At 37.3% G+C, this 19,522-nt stretch overlaps 1 protein-coding gene across 1 annotated transcript in view; it reads left to right on the top strand.

Moving 5' to 3' along the window:
* The window catches only part of LOC111142249 (ATPase plasma membrane Ca2+ transporting 1), a 125,604-nt gene that overhangs the window by 46,664 nt on the left and 59,418 nt on the right, over window positions 1–19,522 (top strand). Inside the window, exon 2 of the mRNA XM_022495296.1 lies at window positions 8,506–8,931. Within this exon, the coding sequence (XP_022351004.1) occupies window positions 8,724–8,931 (208 nt within the window). The 5' untranslated portion in view covers window positions 8,506–8,723. The remainder of the gene's footprint in view (window positions 1–8,505; window positions 8,932–19,522) is intronic.

The raw sequence follows: 19,522 nt of genomic DNA on the forward strand, positions 1-19,522 counted from the left end.
TTCTTTACTCACCTGATATAAATAACTTTAATAAACAGGCTTTAAGTCTTTTATGTCCCTTTGTGCAGTGTGTATGCTTTCTTTAAGCCTCTTAAAAAAGTAAAAAATGGGGGCACCTGGGTGGCTCAGTGGGTTAAGCCTCTGCCTTCAGCTCAGGTCATGATCTCAGGGACCTGGGATCGAGCCCCGCATCGGGCTCTCTGCTCGGCAGTGAGCCTGCTTCCTCCTCTCTCTGCCTGCCTCTCTGCCTACTTGTGATATCTCTCTCTCTCTGTCAAATAAAAAAAAAAAAAAGAAAAAATGTGAGTTCAGAGAATATTTAAATTGAGTTATCCCTTGGTTCTTTGGAGCATTTTAATGAAATAACTTGAACATAACAGAACTTTGTGAAAGAAACATGACCATTCATGATCTTGATCTATCTACTCTTAGATATGCATAGTATAGCCCATCCTCTTTTTTTCTGCCATTAATCTGATACTACAAGGCAGTACTTCAATATTTAGTAGTTTACCATACATTTTTTATCATTTCTAATTAAAAATTGTTTTACTTGTTGGAAGACTTTACATTTGTAGGGTGTGAATCAGGATAATGGTTTTTTTTTTTTTTTTTTTTTTTTTTTTTTTTAAGAAAGTGACTATATTTTGAATGATCATAGTACCTCTTGGTAAGATACGGAAATCAAAGATGAATAAGGCATGGCTTTTGTCTTTAAGTAAAATTTAAGCTTGATGGGCGGAAATTTAGGCTTAGTTACACAGCAGTTACGCAGTTCAAGCTTCCAGGGGACATTTAAGGTGGCGAGTTTTAGGTTGTCCTGCCTGAGGACTGAAGGTCACTGCTATTATCTAATGGGGTAGGGTGGGGCAGTGTGGGCCCAGCTGGATTTCTTAGTTTATGAGATAGTGCTGATAATAAAATGCTAATAGCAGCCGCAGTGAAAAACAGCTAGAAAAGCTGGTTATCCCTCTCCTCACAACTACTTGTCTGCAAAGGAAGTTGGATTAATTTTTATGTTTAAAAAAAAAAAAAAGAAACTAAGAAAATGGAGATTCTTGAGTGTTCTTTTTTGAAAGCTGCAGTCCAGAACAATTTTTTAGCTTTTTATCAGTTAAATGTGGTCCACTTTGAAGTACAGTGACATCTTTGTGCTAGTAGCCTCTTTACAACATGTACATTATGATTTACCCCATGACTTAAATTTGGTCTTCTACTCTTCTTTTTAATGATTTTGTGAGTATTTAATGTTTGCTTTCCTTTTTGTTAAGCATCTTTTATTCTTTTTGAAGTAGATTATGTATATTTGGTTTCATTGGCTCTAAAATGAGCAATTAGATTTGGTCAACATCCCATTCATCCGTTAAATTCTATGATTTCTTGCCTTTGTAACCATTTTTTTTTTAAAGATTTTATTTATTATTTATTTGACAGATGGAGATCACAAGTAGGCAGAGGGGCAGGCAGAGAGAGGGGGGGAAGCAGGCTCCCTGCTGAGCAGAGAGCCCGATGCGGGGCTCGATCCCAGGACCCTGGGATCATGACCTGAGCCAAAGGCAGAGGCTCAACCCACTGAGCCACCCAGGCGCCCCTGTAACCATTTTTTAACAGAATGTTAGCTTTTTAAAATTTGTTATGGTTAGTATTTTTTTTTGACATAGAAACTTAAACAGTTCTCTTATTAAGTGAATGAAAATAATCTGTCTTTTAGCTTTAGCTTTTTAAAACCCCAGATCTATAATTTGTGATCCTATAAAATCAGTCAGTGATTAAGAACCTTTGTAAATATTGATTTTTTAGTTTTTAAAATTTACTGAGATGTATTAGAGCTCATAAATGGAGATTTGACTGAATATTTTAGTATATCAAATGAAAACCCAAAGACATTCATTGAGATATTTCAGTATGGATACCTTAAGAAAATTGTTTGAATATCTTTGGGAAAGAGTATATGAAATCAAAGATAACTTCATGTACCAAAGTAGTTTATGTATCATTCTTTGCTCCCATGATAGAAGTATTAGAAAATTGAAGAGTAAGATTTAGGACTACAACTTTGTATGTTTTGAAATTTCATTGTGAATTGGGAATGATTTGAAAAAAATTAAGAATACTTGGGAATCTGTAGCTAGTTGATTCAGAGGACATTTTAAGAGAGAAATTAAAGTTTAAATGAAAGGATTCGCTTCTAACAAATATATTACTTTTGGTTTATAACCAGTTTGTTTAAATTTAGAGTTGAAATTAATTACATGACTTTCTTAAGCTTGTGATCACAGTTAGCAGATCTTCAAATTCGATGGCATCTTTCATACATTATATTCAAGGAAGAATTTTTCCCCCCCTGGGGTTTGTTGTCTTTGAAGTAATCTTGCCTAAAAGGAGTCTTTATTTTTAAAAGCTAAACAGAATCAATGGAGAATGGAGTGCTGAAAAGGAAGTCAGTTGTGTATGTGTATAAAGCATGCTTACTGCATTATTAGGCCAGTGGAGTCACCTTTTAAAGTAGGAATGGGTTTTTAAAGATTAGAGTTGTCATAAAAAAGGGCATGGGTTATCTTTAGGTATTGAGTGCTCTTCCATATAATTCTTCCAGTATCTTGCATGATCAGCTCCAAGACTAGGGAGTGTCCTCTGACCCAGAGGCCCTTTATTAGTTAGGGTTCTCCAGAGAAACAGACCAGTTGGAAATAGACAGAGTGATTTATTACAAGGAATTTTCTCAGGCATTTATGGAGGCTGAGGGATTTCACGCTGTGCCGTCTGCAAACTAAAGCCCCTGGAAAGCCAGTGGTGTCACTTTCAGTCTGGGGGCAGAAGATTGCTGTCTCAGCTCAGAGGTGGTATGAATTCCCTCTTCCTGTTTTATTCCATTCAGGCCCTATATGGATTGGGCGATGCCCGCAGTCTGCTTCACGTGGTCTACCTGTTCAAATGCTAATCTCATTTAGAAACAGCTTCACAGGTGCACACAGAAATAATGTTTAACCAGGTATCTGAGCTCCTTTTGATCCAGTCATGTTGCCTTAAAATTAACTGTTACTGACCTTTTTCAAATTTTGATAACTTGTTACAGAGTTCTGGTTTGTGTAGCCAAAGACTACCTCTCTGTAGCTTTCTTTCCTTTCATTCTACTTGTGTCCTTCAGTGGGCCACAAAATTCATCGGGTTCCTTTTCTACACTGTAGAATGTCACATGTTTGAAGTTTGCTGTCACAACTTGTTCCTCCTCTAGACTAGATTTCCTCCATTTCTTCAGTGCACTTGGTTTCCTGACTCTTCAACATTCTCTTTATTATTAACTGTGTTATAGTACATAGACCATGGCTGTTCACTCCTGACCTAGTAGGCCTGTTACGTATAATACAAATAAGTCTTTCATTCATCACTCTTTTTGAGACATTCAGTCTTCGTATTCTATCTGTATAGCAGAGTTTCTTTTGTGTTAGAGTATCATGAGAATCCTCTTTTCCTCTAGGTTTAGAAATCTTACTTCTTTAAACATTCCTCATCTGAAATGTCTGGGCAGTCCTCATCTGAGGAGAGCAGGGTAAATATTCTTAACAATAAAAAATAGCTAACTTTTTAAACATTAACTGTGTTCCAGGCTAAGTTAAATAGTTTTATGGATATTAACACATTTAAAGAGGTGGGTATTGTTTTGTAAATGTATTTTTATAGATGAGCCAGTAATCTTATTCATGTGTGTTTGTCCAGGGTGAAGCAGAATAGTCTGTTACCTATCTTTACGAGTGTTAGGCTCCTGTCATTGCTGCCTAAGAACATACTCTCTTTGGGGGCCCAGTGAAAAGCACTTACATCATGTTAACTAACATCGAGTAAGTGCACTTTGTGACAATGCACTTACTTCTCCTTCCTACCTGTCTTTCTGAATCCGGATTCTGTCATCTAACATTTCCTGGCTTACCTGGCTTTAAGCCATCTACAGATTGGGGAAACATAACTTCTGTGTTTATGAATCGTCAACAATGGTTTAGAAGTCAGGAATTAGAAACCTAGTAATGCCTTGCAGGTTATTCCTCTTTGTTATAATACACTTAGTTATAGGAGTATTCATTTTGTATCTTTGTCTGCAAAAATCTCATGTTACTATATAATACTTTCAGAGCTCTGAATTTTATCTAGCTTCATATTTCATCCCATACCTTACTTAACTGTTTCCCTGTGTTTCTTGGAGTTTTTCTGATACGCAGTTTTTTGTGGTTATCCTTGTTGAGTCTAGATAACGTCCATACAACCATTTCATGATCCACAAGTCAAGTGTTCTTGTGAAAGAAGGAACTGAACTTGTAATTAACAAAGCTGTCTCGTTATAAGCTTCACCCATTACTAGAACCTCACAGTCATTTTTCGGTCTTCAATGGAGGGCCCTGCTCATTCCTACGAAAGCTTATGTGTCAGTTGGAATCCATCTCAATCCTTCTTTTTGAAAACTGTTACTGTTTTTGCCTAACTGCAGTCTGAAACTACCTCTTTTCTTTTTTCATAATCCCTCAAAGACTCCAGTAGTGGTTTGACCAGAGATGTCATCTAGTGATTTAGGGATAAGTTATATAGACCAAGAGAACTCCATAGAGCCCCTTTCTGTTTTCTTTAAAATCCCTCTCTTTGGGGTCCTCAGCTTCCATGTAACATTTCTCCTTAAACTTTCCAAAAGGAAGATCAAAATCTTTTAGACAGCACAAAGAAGCAAAAACATCTTACACATTCTGTTATATCTCAGTCCCAAACAGTGTGTCCCCATCTGGATTGTCATTTTGTAGCTAACAAATAAAAAACTAAACTTTTTTGTTGTCCTAAGCATTTTTGTGAATCCACTAGTTTGGTGAATGGAGGGTTGAAAGTGGATAGGGAGGAAAATAGAGGAGACGATAGACAATCTAAAAATAGACAATAGCCTGATAAATAGAACATGTAGGTAATTATAAATTCAAATAGTAGACTTTTAGAAAGTGGCTCATTTGCATTTGGTGATTTCACTTGGATTTCTCTTTCTTTAAACAGTGGGGGAACTGGACATAACTGGTAATCATGTACTCATCAAAGCTATGTGGCTTGCACAGTGGCACAAAACTCAACCCCAGAAGGAAGTTTATTGATAAATTACCAAGAAAATCAAGGGTTAGGACAGGCTCGAGACACTGATTGACCAAGGGGCTCAAATGATCCAGCACTGACAGGCACATTCCTTGCCTCTCTCCTTTCCTTCCTCTTCTCACCTTCCCTCTTCTCACCTTCCCTTTTGGATCCATTTGCAGAGGCTTTCTACATCTTGGATTTAAATTCAGTAAGAAGAGACAAGTCTCTCCCCCAGAGTCACAGCAGAAGCCTCCTTCCTCCCTTTAGGCCTTTGTTGGGTCATATGCACATTCCTGAACCGGTTACAGTTGTGGCCAGGGGAATGTTTGGATGTGGGAGGGAACCACATGGGGACTGCTTTGAGAGTCTGGGAAGGACAGATCCCTAAACAAAAAGTGGGAATTATTGCTGGAAAGTGCGGGAAAGGATGCGGAGTTGGCAGATAACGAATATCTGCTACAGTGTCTAGAATTCTTGTATTATATACATTGGCACATTTGGCATTATTTGACTGTTTTTGACCCCTAGGACAGTTTCTGTTTGAACCTAATAAATGTGAAGACATAAAGTAGAGGCAGTATAATGGAAGGAGCATGGCTTTCGAGTCAGAAATAGAAATTCAGATCCCAGCTCTATTATGTGTCCTTATTGTTGAGAAGTTTCAGAGAACCCCGTAAGTAATACCCGTTCTCCTCTTGCGTTCTGTCGAAAGAGGATTGGCAGAGAGGAATAAAAATACTAGTTTTAATACTGTCAGAAGCTGACGTGGAGGATTTGGGTTTTGTGTGACAGCAATAAAGCTCTACAGTTGAATCCAAAACTAATCGGTTCTTTACCCCACCCCAGGCACTTGGAGCAGGAGCAGGTTTTTGTGTTTTTTGTTTTTTGTTTTTAAATCTGGGGGTCTGCCCCTACCCTGATAACTCAGACTGGAATGTATGAGTTTTGCAGAAATCTGGCTCCCAAAAGAAGGTAGAAAGGTGAAGAAACTACATATGTCCAGTGGCTCTTGGAAAATCTGTGAGGCAGCTTATTTTACCTCAGTGGTAATTGATGGGATAGGAAGCTACCACTGAGGGAAATTCCTCTTTGTGGAGGAAACCAGAAGACTGATGACATACACACAGACTTAGTTAGGAATCTTAATTCTTTTTTTCTCTTGTACAATAATAAGTTTCTTTAAGATTGGTGTGATAACTCAGATGCCAGCAAAGTTTGGATTTGGAAACTCAGGGAGATTGTCAAATAACCACCCTCTCTAGTTTTTAGAGTCAGGTTATTATAATAATTGATATGTGAGTAGGAGGCAGCCCACTTTGCTTCTGAGATAAGTAAAATTGGTAATAATTGGGCAAGCAAGAGAAATTTTTGAAGTGGGAGGAAGCGGGCAATGAAAAAATGTCTTACAGAATCTGTAGCTATCACATCCTTGCACATTTAACCCGAGGCAAGCAAATTTTCCTCAATCATCTAGTATGAATTCAGAGTTTTTAACCCATTTTCCTATCCACTGGTTCTCACAGTATGCTCTCTGGACTGATAGCATCTGTATCACGTGGGAATTTGTTAGAAAAGCAAATGATGGAACCCATCCTAATCCTACTGAATTTAAACTCTGGAGACGAGACCCAGCCATCTGTATTTTAATCACCTGTAGATGATTTTGAAGCATATTGAAGTATGAGAACCACATACCATGATTTGTAAATATCCTCATAACAGTTTAATAGATGAAGATTAATTGCACTTGCCAGTAATCTTTTCTCATTCCCAATCATTGAACATCTTATTAAATATGGGGGAGTGGGGTATTTGAGGAAGAAGAGAGATTGAATAGGTAAATTAGAGCTTAGGTTTCAGTGCTAAATAGGCATGAGCAGTGGGACTGTTTCTTCACCCTATAAGTTTAGGTATGTGAAGCCTGTTTTAAAAACTGAATGTAGCCGCAAAATGCACACCTTTGGATAAAGGAGAAATTAGAATGAAAGAGAACCTGGGGGGTAGTGATTATAACTTGTGAAGGAGGGACTCGAAGATCAGAAAGAAAAATGTTACATAAAAAGAGCTTTTCAAAGAAGAGTTTACTCAGTGACTGAAGCTGAAGTGGATGGAATCAAAGATAACTTAGGATTTCAAGCCCAGGTGATGAGGACAATGGTGATTGAGGAAGGAAGTTCTCTGCTTAGGGAATAAGATGAATCCAGTTGCTGGGACCCCTGGGTGACTAAGTTGGTTAAGCATCTGCGTTTAGCTCAGGTCTATACCAGGGTCCTGGGATTGGGCCCCTGCATTGGGGTCCATGGTTAGCAGAAAGCCTGCTTCTCCCTCTCCCTCTGTCACTTCCCCTGCTTGTGAACATGTGTGTGCGTTCTCTCTCTCTAAAATAAAATCCTTAAAAAGAAAAAAGAAGATGAAAGCAGTGTTGAGCATGTTAACATTGAGATGGTTAAAGGACATAGATGGAGACAAGAGCTGAACATACATCTTTAGGTGGCTTAGATTACAAGGAGAACTTGAAAGTATTATAGGGAAAATTAAAGTAATGCATCCATTCATTGCTTAAACACTGGTTGTCTGCCATGTGCCTTGCACGGTTCTAGATTCCTAGAATGTACTAATGGGCAAGCCTGACAAATAAATGAACAAGGTAATTTTAGATAATAAAGCCTGGCAAAGAAGTAGAGTAATGACAAAGAGTGATAAGGGGTAGAGAATTTCTTGGGGTAGGTGGTCAAGGCAAGACCTGAGGTGATGACTTATGACAGAAATCATGGTGGAAGATAGTTTTAGAAAGCCAAAAGATGGTGGTGCTGCAGAGTGGCCAAGGAGGACTTCAGGAAAGCATATTGTTTGTTGTGTGTTTTGTCTTTTCAGGGTCTATATTGTATGAAAGGTTTAGAAAGAAGGTTCCATGTATTAGAAAGAACATGGGTTTGGAGACATCCCAGCTCATCCATTTTTTAGGCATTCGTTAGCTATGCAGAAGCTACTGAAATTATCTGAGGCTTATTCTTCTCAGTAGAGGGGGAGTAATAACACCTCATGGGATTAAATTGTGATGATTAAATGAGAGAATGAATTTAAAGAAATAGTGCTTGGAATGTAAGTGCTGAATGATAACTGTTAATAACAGTGATACTGAATGGAACATAAAATTCAGTCATGTGAAATGTGTTTTCATTTAATAATGGTGAGATCTAGTGCCTTGAAATGCAGTTTTATTTAGGAGTTATACTTGGATATTTTGTCATGCAAAACACTTTACAGGCATGAGACTGCAGTTAAAATATTTCTATAATTAAATGTGTACTTTGATTAGCTACTTGAATGCTATTTAGAAAATATACTTGTATGCATAATGCTATTAAAGAGGGATTGTATTAACTTTTAAATATTTTCTTACAGATGTGTACATCTCATGATTGATACGAAGAAACAAGTCATGGGCCAAAGGTCAAGATACTTCTCTGGGAAGTGCTGTTGATGCTGCTCTACGAAATCATACAATGAGTGTTTGGTTTAAGAAAGACTTTCATATTTAAAAGATTTTCATCTTGGAAATACATCAAGTGAAAATTAGAGTCTTTTGGGAAACATTTTCCTCCTAATAAATTATTCTTGTAATGGGCGACATGGCAAACAATTCACTTGCATATAGTGGAGTAAAAAACTCTTTGAAGGAAGCTAATCATGACGGAGACTTTGGAATCACACTTGCAGAGCTGCGGGCTCTCATGGAGCTCAGGTCTACAGATGCATTACGAAAAATACAGGAAAGCTACGGAGATGTCTATGGCATTTGTAGCAGATTGAAAACATCTCCCAATGAAGGTGAGTTGTATTATGTTTGTTTTTAGCTCTTTGTATGGGGAGCACTAGGAATTTGGCTCATAAATACACCTCCCTCTATATATATTGTATGATTATATCATAATTTTAGTGACATTAAGGTGGGTGGGTTAGCTCTCAGATTGGTGCAATTAAAGTAACTTTAGATCAGGAAATAATATTACAGATGTATATATTTAAGTTGGTGGGAGGAAATATTTTGTACTGTTGTGCATATTGCTGCTGCTTGTTTACAGTAACAAGATTGCTTTTCCACTGGAGCTATAGAGAATGGAACCAGGCTGGGTAGCCCCCAGGGGATTCAGTGGAAATAAACCCTGCTCACTTAGCCTTCATTTTATAAGGTGGCTTGAAGTAGTTGTCACTGCCAGTAGCTGACCAAGTTGTTTTTAACCTAAACTTTAATAAATTAGTTCAGAAGGTCCTAAAGCAAATGGAGTAGATTAGAAGCCATTTTTTTTTAACCTAGCAGACAGTTCCTTTGATTAAAACTAATTTTCAAGTCTTAGAATTATGTTCAGTTTCCCTGTGTTCAAAGAAATCTTTGGTTTCATAATTCTCAATTTGTAGTAAATTTCTTTTTGAGAATCAAGAAAAGTCATTATAACTTCATTGCATTATGGCCTTTGAAATGGTCTGAGATAGGTGACCTTTTTTATACATTCATCATGTTGAAAAGAAAATTACGGTTAGGAAGTTTCAGAAAGGCTTTTCCAAATTACAAAGGAGGATACATAATGATGACTGGTGATTGTACTTTAGTAAGGATGGGAAAGTATTAATGTTAAAAATTAAAGTATATTAGTACATATTCCAAAGCAAGTTCCAGAGAAATTAGGCAGAGGTTTTTTTTTTTTTTTTTTTAAGTAAAAGTAACCCTCTACACCCAACGTGTGGCTTGTGTGTGACCTCACAGCCCCGAGATCAAGAGTAACATGTTCTTTTGACTGAGCCAGCCAAGTGCCCCCCAAAATGTTTTTCTTAACTTATTTTTTTTTTGGAAACATCTTATGCCATGCCATACTATATGTGATAAAATTTAAAGTAATGGCAAAAAGTTACTTCCAAAAATGTTAGAAATTTTTAAATCACATCAAAAATTCTTTAAACTTGTGTGTGTGTGTATTATTGCTGTTTGAATTCTTAATTGTTTTAGTAGTAGGTAAATATTTTTTCTGAGGTGGCATAATCTTGAGGAAGCCAGTATCCATATTCACACATGTCTGAAAAGGGCTTCCTTGATCACTTGGAGTATGTTCTTTTTCCTGCAAGGCCTGTTAAATCTTTTGTATTTTCTGGATCTTTTCCTTAAGTCAGAACTACTAGAAATGTAAACTTCTTAGTTACTTCTTGATATGCTGTACCTTTAAGGTAGCAGGGATCCCTGTTGGTGTAAATTCTAGGAATCAGGAACAGACCCATGGACTTTAACAGATAGTAATTTGACAAAGTTTGTAGCTTTTTCATTATGCAAACCCCTTTTGAAATATTAGCTCACTTTATATCCCTTTTAGAGATTTGTACATTGATACGCTGTTCTCAGCTGGTAGATTCATTAATTCAACTATATGTACTTTCTACATTGAACCTAACACCTAATTGTTGGATGTATCATGCTCACCAAATTGTTAAGAAATGCTGCCATTAAAAAGACCTCAATATAACAACATAGTTTGTTCATAAAAAGTGATACTGAGCTTCAGCTTCAAACCACTTAACTGTACTTCCTTCAGCCATGTTTTTGCATTTCTGTGCTACTAGTTAATCAGAATTCTTGTCTTCTAATAACTAAACACCCCTGTATGGTCTGTTCTCATTTTTAATAGATGTGCTTCTCATTTGTTTGCACTGGAGTTTCTTTTGTGTTGTTATTTGGGGCAGTAATCCTACATTGATTTTGGCTGTTTATTTAAGTTAACTGAAAATTTGGGGAGGTGATGGTTATGCACTTTTCTTACTGCATGATGGAAGCTGTGGATAATCTTAGAAATAATTCACTTACCGCTCAAAATATGATGTGCATTGTTGCCGCTTTGAGCTCTCAAATAAATACATGAAATATTTTCCCCTCTTTTATTCTTGGGAAATTGCTTATCTTCTTCCTCGTATTACAAATTTTTGTTAAAATTTGCACAAACTTTTGTCTTCACTGGTTAAATATGAACAGTTTGTCATTTTGAAATATTCTTTTAAAAAATGTGAAAAAAAACATTTTAAGCATATTTGTGTTTACAGTTGTAGGGTGAAAGAAAAACAGCCACAGGCTTCATAGGAATATTGTTACCGGAGGAGTAGTTTTAGTTTAATTTAGAAATAATTTATTCAGAAAGCTAATGAACATTTTGTCACTGATCAGCTAGGCAAACGATAATAAATAAATCATCATCAGGGATAATCAGCTAGGAGTTTGTAGGCCCAAGAAAACGATCCAGACAATAAGTACTCCTGTGTTACTGTAACCTGCTTCTAGTCAGGGAAAGTGAGATTAAAATGATTCTTTAAAGAATGTAAATTTGGGGGGCACCTGGGTGGCTCAGTGGGTTAAGCCTCTGCCTTCAGCTCTGGTCATGATCTCAGGGTCCTGGGTTTGAGCCGCACGCTTCCCCCTCTCTCTCTACCTGCCTCTCTGCCTAGTTGTGATCTGTGTCAAATAAATAAATAAAATCTTAAAAAAAAAAAAAAGAATGTAAATTTTAAGTAAAAACTGAAGTTTATCTGTTTCTTTAATACTTTACTTAATCATTCATTGACATAGAGTCTTTATCAGATCTAGGTTGTTAATTGCCATATGTTTTATATACTCTCTAAAAGAAAAGAATTAGTGTTGGCAGTTTTAACTGTAAGATAATTGTAAGTGTATAATTAAATTACATCCCAATTTCAACTGTGTTAATACAGTGTAAGAATATGTGCCCCTTAGAATTGCTGGGATAGTCCGCTCATGGAGGCTACTACTTTTCTCCGCTGGGCATACACTTTTCGTGAATAAAACAATCCCTGACTTATTTTTACAAGGGGGAGACAAATTTACAGGACAGCTGAACATGTAATGTATTAGCAGTGTGTGCTTAAGAGAAAAAATGAGTGGAAAAGGAAAGTCAGAAATATTGGGGATGTGGCTGTTAGATTGTTATCCAATCTGGAGGAAGAACAACTGAAGACATTTCTTAAAAACAGCTAAAACAAAAAGAAGGTAACACATATGTAACACTTTTTGTGTCAGATTGGCTGTTGCTAGCAGTTACAAATATTAACTCATTTTATCCTCAAAACAACCTTACCCTTTTTTTACAACCAAAGAATCCACAGCACAAACAGGTTAATGGGCTTACCCAAAGTCTCACAGCTCTTAAGTGCCACAGTAGGGATTCAGACCTTGACATTGTAGCTACGGAGAACATGCTTTTAACCCCTATACCGTGCTTCCTGTTTCAAAAGCTCAGTTCACGCAACTTGCAAAACAGTTTTGAGAAAAAGGTACCTGTGTTCTGTCTTCTCAAATAGTAATTTTTGTTGGCGGGAATTTCATGGTGAAACAATTTTTGAGTTATTTAATAAAGCTTCTGTTGATCAGTTAGTCCTTTTAAAATATTGCGTGTTCAGAAAGTTTGGTATTTGTGAACTTCCCCATTTGGCCTGCTGATTTACTGCTTGTCTTCCAGCAGAGTACCCCTTTAACTGGATTTGAAGCATACTTTATGTGTGCTGATCGATAGAAAGTGTTTTGAGCCAGATGTGATTTTCATATTAAAAATTTATCCATCTTTAACTCTTAAAAGAATTGGAAGTACAAATTTTGAGGTTAACTGAAATGGAGACTGTTATCTCTTGGAGTCCTCAGAATCCGAGAATATACTTTACAACGAAATTACTTACAGCATCCTAACTGCATGCAGTTATCCTTGTGGTTTTTTTCTTCATTATCTTTATTGTTTTCCTATAGTGACTTCCTTATTCCTGTTGTAAATCCTATTTCTTGATCCTTTTATTTCCAAACTAGCTTTTGGGATTTTTTTTCCGTTTTAATGTGTTCCTGTGTTATTTATATTATATTTTATATTGGATGGTAGAGTAGACTGTCTAATGATGAGATTTCTAGAATGCAGATCTCTACGCTGGTAGCATCTTTGTCATTCAGTACTGCCGCACTAAATAAAGGATAACAATGAGGGCATACCAATTAAAGTCGGGTACAGAGTGATAACTCTGTAAGAGGCATGGGTGGCTTCATGGCCTTCTAAAGGGTCAGGAAAGTAAATGAGACACCAAGCTTTTTAAGTGGTAGTTGCTAAAATTAGGTGCAAGAGGAAAGAAAGCAAAGGTAATAAGAAAAGGAAACAGGGGTAGAAAGAAACAAAAGAGTTATGTGGTAGGAAGCAGGGTAAAGTCAACAGTAATTGCCCTGGCTGACTAATGTTTCCATAATGTTTCAGATGGCAGTTGATATTTGCTCTCCTGGAAGTAAGGCTGTTAGTATGGTGTGCTTTGACCAGGTCTCCATGATGTAACATACTAAAACTAATACATTTGGGAACATATTTAAAAAAAAAAAAAAAAAAAAAAACCAGCCCTTTGCCCAGCATGAATCATTGTTGACTTAAAGGCTACCACAAGAATCCTCTGATGCCCTGATGGGTGTGCTTGGTTATACAGGTTGGCACAGCTCTTTCAAGGCACTCAGCAAGGATTTCCATCACCATGGTATGCCAGCCACGTGTACTTTAATACTTACGTAGAGTTACCTGCAAGCATTTTATGTTGATAATCCTGCGTGACCTTGTCCTAGAAATTTATCGCTGCTATAATAGAGAATTATACATTTAATTTAATACCTGTTCAGGTTACTAGTTTTCATTGCTTATGAATTTTTTGAAGGTAGTAACACTGACCACTTGTAATTTTGTTCCATATACTTAAAGTTGTCCTTGATGGAGTCTGAAGTAGCATAGCATTAGAGTTTTTTTTTTAAGTTTGGTTTTCTGAGTGCAGTTGACATTTTTCCTTTTTATTTTATTTTTTTAAAGTTTATTTATTTTAGTAGTCTCCATACTCAATGTAGGGCTCAGACACAGGACTTCAAGATCAAGAGTTGCATGCTTTTCCGACTGAGCCCACCAGGTGCCCCTGTGTTTCCTTTTTAAACCATTCTGTTCTGGTTTTCATGATGCTAGATTCTATGGGCTTTCTTCCTCTCTGGCCAGTTATGTAACAGCCTGCTGTGCTTTCCTTTAGATGTTGGTGGGCCTCAGGTTTCAGTTCCTCTCCACACACTCCTTTTCATCGACACTCCTCTGGTAATGCCATGTACTTCTACGACTGCACACATCATCTGGATGCTGGTGGTTTCCACATCTGTAGCTCCAGTCCAGATTTTTACCCCAGACTTCAGGCCTGAAAACTGGATTCGTTATAGACCTCTTATTTTCTTAACCTTTCCATACTTTCCTTTCTGAAAGCACACTCTCTTTTTCCCGTTTCCACTGAAACCATTATCCACCTTTTAGGTGGCCTGGACTTGGGTGGGAAACTTGCACCCACTCTTGTTCTCTTGGTCAGCAAGACCTAGAAATTCTAACTCCTAACTTGGTCTTAACCCGAGGGTGTCTGCTTGTCTGCATTCCCATTCCTCTGTTTGAGGACTGACTTCATTTATGATAATTGAGATAACAGTGGACTCGGGTGTTTTTTCCTGTCTCCCTGTATGTTACCTGGCACTTCCCTGCTTAAAGCTAGTAGTGGTTTTGGTTAGGCCTTAGAATGAAGTTCTGACCTCTTGCTTAGGTTAACAGATCTTTTGGGGGATCTGACCCCTGCTTATTTCTCTTATCTTGTGTCTTCTTTCCAGCTCTTCTCTTCAATGTTTGAGCATAGCAGAATTGCGGTTTTCTTAAATACTATTGTGCCAAGGTGCTGACTCTTGTTTCTGAGTCTCTTACATACTATCCTTTCCTTCTTCTTCTTTTTTTAAAAAAAAGAACAAAGGTACAGAGTAGCCTAGTGGGGTTCTTGCTACTCCATTTATTTACTTTAATTTTATTTACTATTATTTTTTTTAAGTAGACTCCACACCCAGTGTGGGGCTTGAACTCAGAGATTAAATCGCATGCTCTACCCATGGAGCCAGCCAGGTGCCCTATGTCTTAATCAGTCTTAAGACCTCAAATTAGATACCTTAGAATTTCCTCATCTATCCCTAACCCTTTAAATTTTGGATTCTAGTTCCCTGTGTATATTCCCATACTTCCTCACCACCCCTGTCATAATACTTAATACAATTTGCCATGATTAACTGGTTACTTGTCAGCTTGCCCTAAGAAACTATGAGTTCTTTGAGGGCAAGTGCAAGAGAAAGGCATGCTGTCTGACTCATTTCCCTTTGTGTGCTTACTTAGTGCCCATCACAGTGCCTGGCCCATGGAAATGAATGTGAATGTTTCACTTTAGACCAGTGATGCCTCAAATGAGGAGCAAGCTCCTTTTTTGAAATTGAGCATATTAGTTTGTTTCCCCCCCCAAAAAATGCAAGTAAACATAAACTTTCACATGCTTTCTCGGTCTGCATGTTTCCCTGCAGCCTTTACTTAGACGAGTTGGGGCGGCTGCTACCACCACTGCGTCCCTCTCTCTCTCACACACATACACACACACACGCACGTGCACACACGGAGACACGTACAGTAATTGATAAGACTGTGGTATTTGCTGTGTCGTAGCTGTGATTGTCAGTAAAGCCCTTCTGCTTCCTCCATTCCAGTACTTTCCCCTTTTCATTTCCTAAACTGAGACATGATTTTATTAGTCACAGAAGTTGTGGTGCTTCGTTTTCTTATAAAACATCAAGTTTTGATAAAGTTTGAATTTTATGTCTTTTTCAAATATATAGACAATACTCCTGAGCCGTTATCTACTCATAGGATGAAAATAGACTCCCCTCCCCCCTGCACCCTTCACTTCCTACAGTGGTGAATCCAGACCTCAAAAGCAGATAATGCTGAGACTATCAACCTTAAAGAAAACAAATGGTACTTTAATTAAACAAAGATGAGTCTATTTGAGAGTAGCAGGGGAATTGGCATTCGGGACAAACAAACTATGGCAAACCATAGCCAAGTCTGAGGAGACAAAGCTGGGAGACTAACTGTTAGGAGGAAATTGAGGAGGGTTGTTTTGAATATAACTTCACTGGAGAAGACAGGAGTTCGAGGTTATGGTGGTTTCTCACTGGCTGCAAGTGGTGGGCAGTTTGCTCTTACTGAGGCATGTGGAAATCTTCCTCTTTCCTCCTGGTCATGTAAGTTGAGATGAGTGCTACGTGCACGAGAACTCTTCCTTCATGGCTTCCCGACTACATTTTAAATTAGATTTTCTTGATTCGTTTTCATGTTTTCCCCTTTTGATTAAGATCTTTCTCAGAAAGCATCACTGATTAAGCATCAGGTTGTTCTTTTTGATGGAAATATTTTTGTCTATTTGTTTTTTTTGGTGCTTGGAAGGACCTTTTCCAGGAGTCATGTCCCATATGAGGGTGAGGGAATGGGGGCTAAGTAGCAAGTGGAAACCATGGAGGCCACATTTGAGTAACAGGGAAGATATGAAAGAGGGGCTCTCACGCATTTCCCATTCATAGATTCATATCTTATTAGGTCTCTGAACATTAGATCATCTGAGAGCCTTGAGCTAGCATTCTGTTGGCTACATTATTTTCATGGCCTTCAGAAATAGCAGGAAGGACTGAACTCAAAAAGGGGTTTGAGGGTACCACGCTTGTATTTCTCATTGTCCCCAGAGCTGTTGGAACTCTCCTTTGGTCCTGCTGTCGCCACCAAATCTCCTAGTGCTGACTAGGAAATTCCAGGTTGGCTGGTCAACGTGCTTTTTAAGCCAAGTGGTTGCTCAATGATCTTATGTAACTGAGTTTTAACTTCCCCAGAAGTGTTAATCCAGGTGCAGCAGGTGGTGTTGGCCACCGCACAGACTCTTCCTTGCTCAGCTAAACGATTATCAAGGACTGTCATGTTATCAACTTTGGCCAGAGAGTGTAAGGCTCTTTTTGGGGGCAGCTATTGTCTTGGCGACTGATTCTGCAATATCTCCAAGAGTTAAGGAGAAATTTCTGATCATATTCTTGTTTACATGTACATGTTCCTGAGGAAATACAGCCCTGCTAAAGGAAGTGAATCCTAAATCATGAAAGCCTCCTGCTAGGTCCTTTCTCATTTGACAATGTAAATACAGGGGATTTGACCAAAGAAGGTTCCTTAGTTGGATTGTCAGAAGTTAGGGGCACGGTCCGATATCTTAAAAGGCCTTGCCTTGATATGCACTAGTTGTTGAGGCATTTATAGGCCCAGGGAGAATGCTAGCCACCACAGACAAACATAAGTCCAGTTGGGGCACAGATCACTCTCACTCAGATGGCACTGTTAATAGGGTAGAGATTTTAATGTTAAGTCCAACAGTCTGAAAGGCAAACCCCTCCTTTAGCAGTGGCCTTGGAGAAATGGATGAAGGTATTCTCTTTCCAGGCCAATGCCAGAGTAAAAGAAAGAAGGAAAAAAAAGTTTCCTGTTTAAACTATGAGGTTTTGATCTGGCATCAAGAGAGTAAGCAGTCAGCCTTTATGTCAGCTATTTCTTTTTCTAGTCTGTTTGATTTGGAGGTCTCTAACGTCTGTGCAAGACCAGGTGTCAGATGGAGCCTTCTTCATCCATGAGATACATGTTCAAGGTTTAAGTCCCTGAAGTTTGTCTGCCATCTGGGTAGTGAGGAGGACCTGGTATAGTCCCTTCCAAGTACAGTCATGGGCAGTCTTTGTTCTTACTGATTCCAGATCAGAAGTGTGAGAGAAAATTGGGAATGTTCCTTTGAGAATTGTAGCTAGATTTTGAGGAAATTAGAATTCAGGATCCAGTCCAGTTTGCAAGTTTATAACAGAAACTCCAAGACAATTAACAGGATTAAAGAAAAATGTAAACATAATTTTTCTCTCTCTGCAAGTACCCTCATTTTTTATAATAAAACTATTTCTTTGCATTAAACTTTGCCTGGTTATGTACATTAGTGCAGCAAGAATAGTGATTAACCATCCAAACTCTTTAAAACTATTTTGCTGGAATTTTGTAAGCAAGGTACCAGATTGATTTTTCCTTCAAAGGACTTCATTGGCTGTGTAAAGTCAAACTTCACTCCTTAAAACTCTCTTGTTTTATCTGAATCTATGCACATTTCTCAACTATGATATTCCAGCCAAACTTTGGTAATATAATAGATGTTTCTATGTCCTGATACAAAAAGAACAGATCCTTATTGAATTTATGCAGGTAGTTGTCATGAAGATAAAAATACTCAGTTTCATATTCTGGAGGGATCATGTGGAGAGAAAAAGCAAATGTTTTATTTTATTGATGAAGGTGCGTATGACCAAATTGTTGATAGCTTAGGAGAAAGGAAAAGGTTTCCTAAAATCTGAAGAAGCAAAACATTAGAAAACCAATAATGTTTTAAACAAGAAGTCATAGAAATTATAGTCACCCTACTCAGTTCATTCAGTCTTGTGTTTTTAATTCTTGTTCTGCTTGAATTCAGTTTGCCACTAGTTCTGGAAATTCTTACCCAGTTCAGTTTTATTATCTTAAAGTTATCAGAGAACTGTCCTTTCCTGAATCTCTTTGACGATCAAGTAGTTTTTCAGGAACACTTGTAAAAGCATCAGAATAAAACAATAACTGTCTGTAAATGACCAAAAGACTTCAAAATGGCCATGGCTAAATGCCCGATGAGAGTTCATTATAATGCAGCCAAGATAAAAATTAGGTTATTTTTGTGACAGACACTTTAAGTAGTAACTAGAATTAGAAGTGTTAATATAATATCAGGACATATAAGATCTTTAGAAGTTTCATGCTATTTTTCCTTATTACATTAATAACATTTCTACACAAATATATTCTAAGAAGGTTTAACATCACCTGTTTGATAATACTTCCCATATAATTTAACATACCAGGCAAGTCTAATTAATTTAACATCTCCTTCTTTATAAGGAAAACAAATCCTTTGAAATGTTCCAAGGACCCTCTGTAAAAACCTAAAGTTAGTTCAAGATCAGAATACTACCTTTAGAATTTGATTTGGGAGAAGTTTGTCAAAAATACCAAAAGGCTTGGACACTTAGGATGTCGGGTCACTGTGAAACAATACTTGGGTATTGATTTAACCAAAACGACAAAGATTTTGCAGGAAAATACAGAAAGTTACATAGTCGTAAAAAGCCTTAGCTTCTTTAGTATTGAAAAGAATCAACTTTTTAAAAAAGTAACCAAAGATCTGATGAGGACAAAACACACAATGTTTCTTTTTCTAGGCAGATTACATTAAAAGTAAAGAAAAACTTGTTTACAATGGCTTATTAAGGGCAGATCAGTAATAAAAGAAAATATTGTACTTTTAACAGAGGAAAAGAAAATTCTAATTTTGTACCACTGTCCTTTTGATAGTAAAACACTTTTTTTAAAGATTTCATTTTTAAAGATTCAAATTTTTTTTAAAAGATTTTCTTTTATTTATTTTAAAG

Source organism: Enhydra lutris, unplaced genomic scaffold, assembly GCF_002288905.1.
Source record: "Enhydra lutris kenyoni isolate GAN:26980312 unplaced genomic scaffold, ASM228890v2 scaffoldscaffold7, whole genome shotgun sequence".
In the NCBI taxonomy this organism is placed as follows: domain Eukaryota; kingdom Metazoa; phylum Chordata; class Mammalia; order Carnivora; family Mustelidae; genus Enhydra; species Enhydra lutris.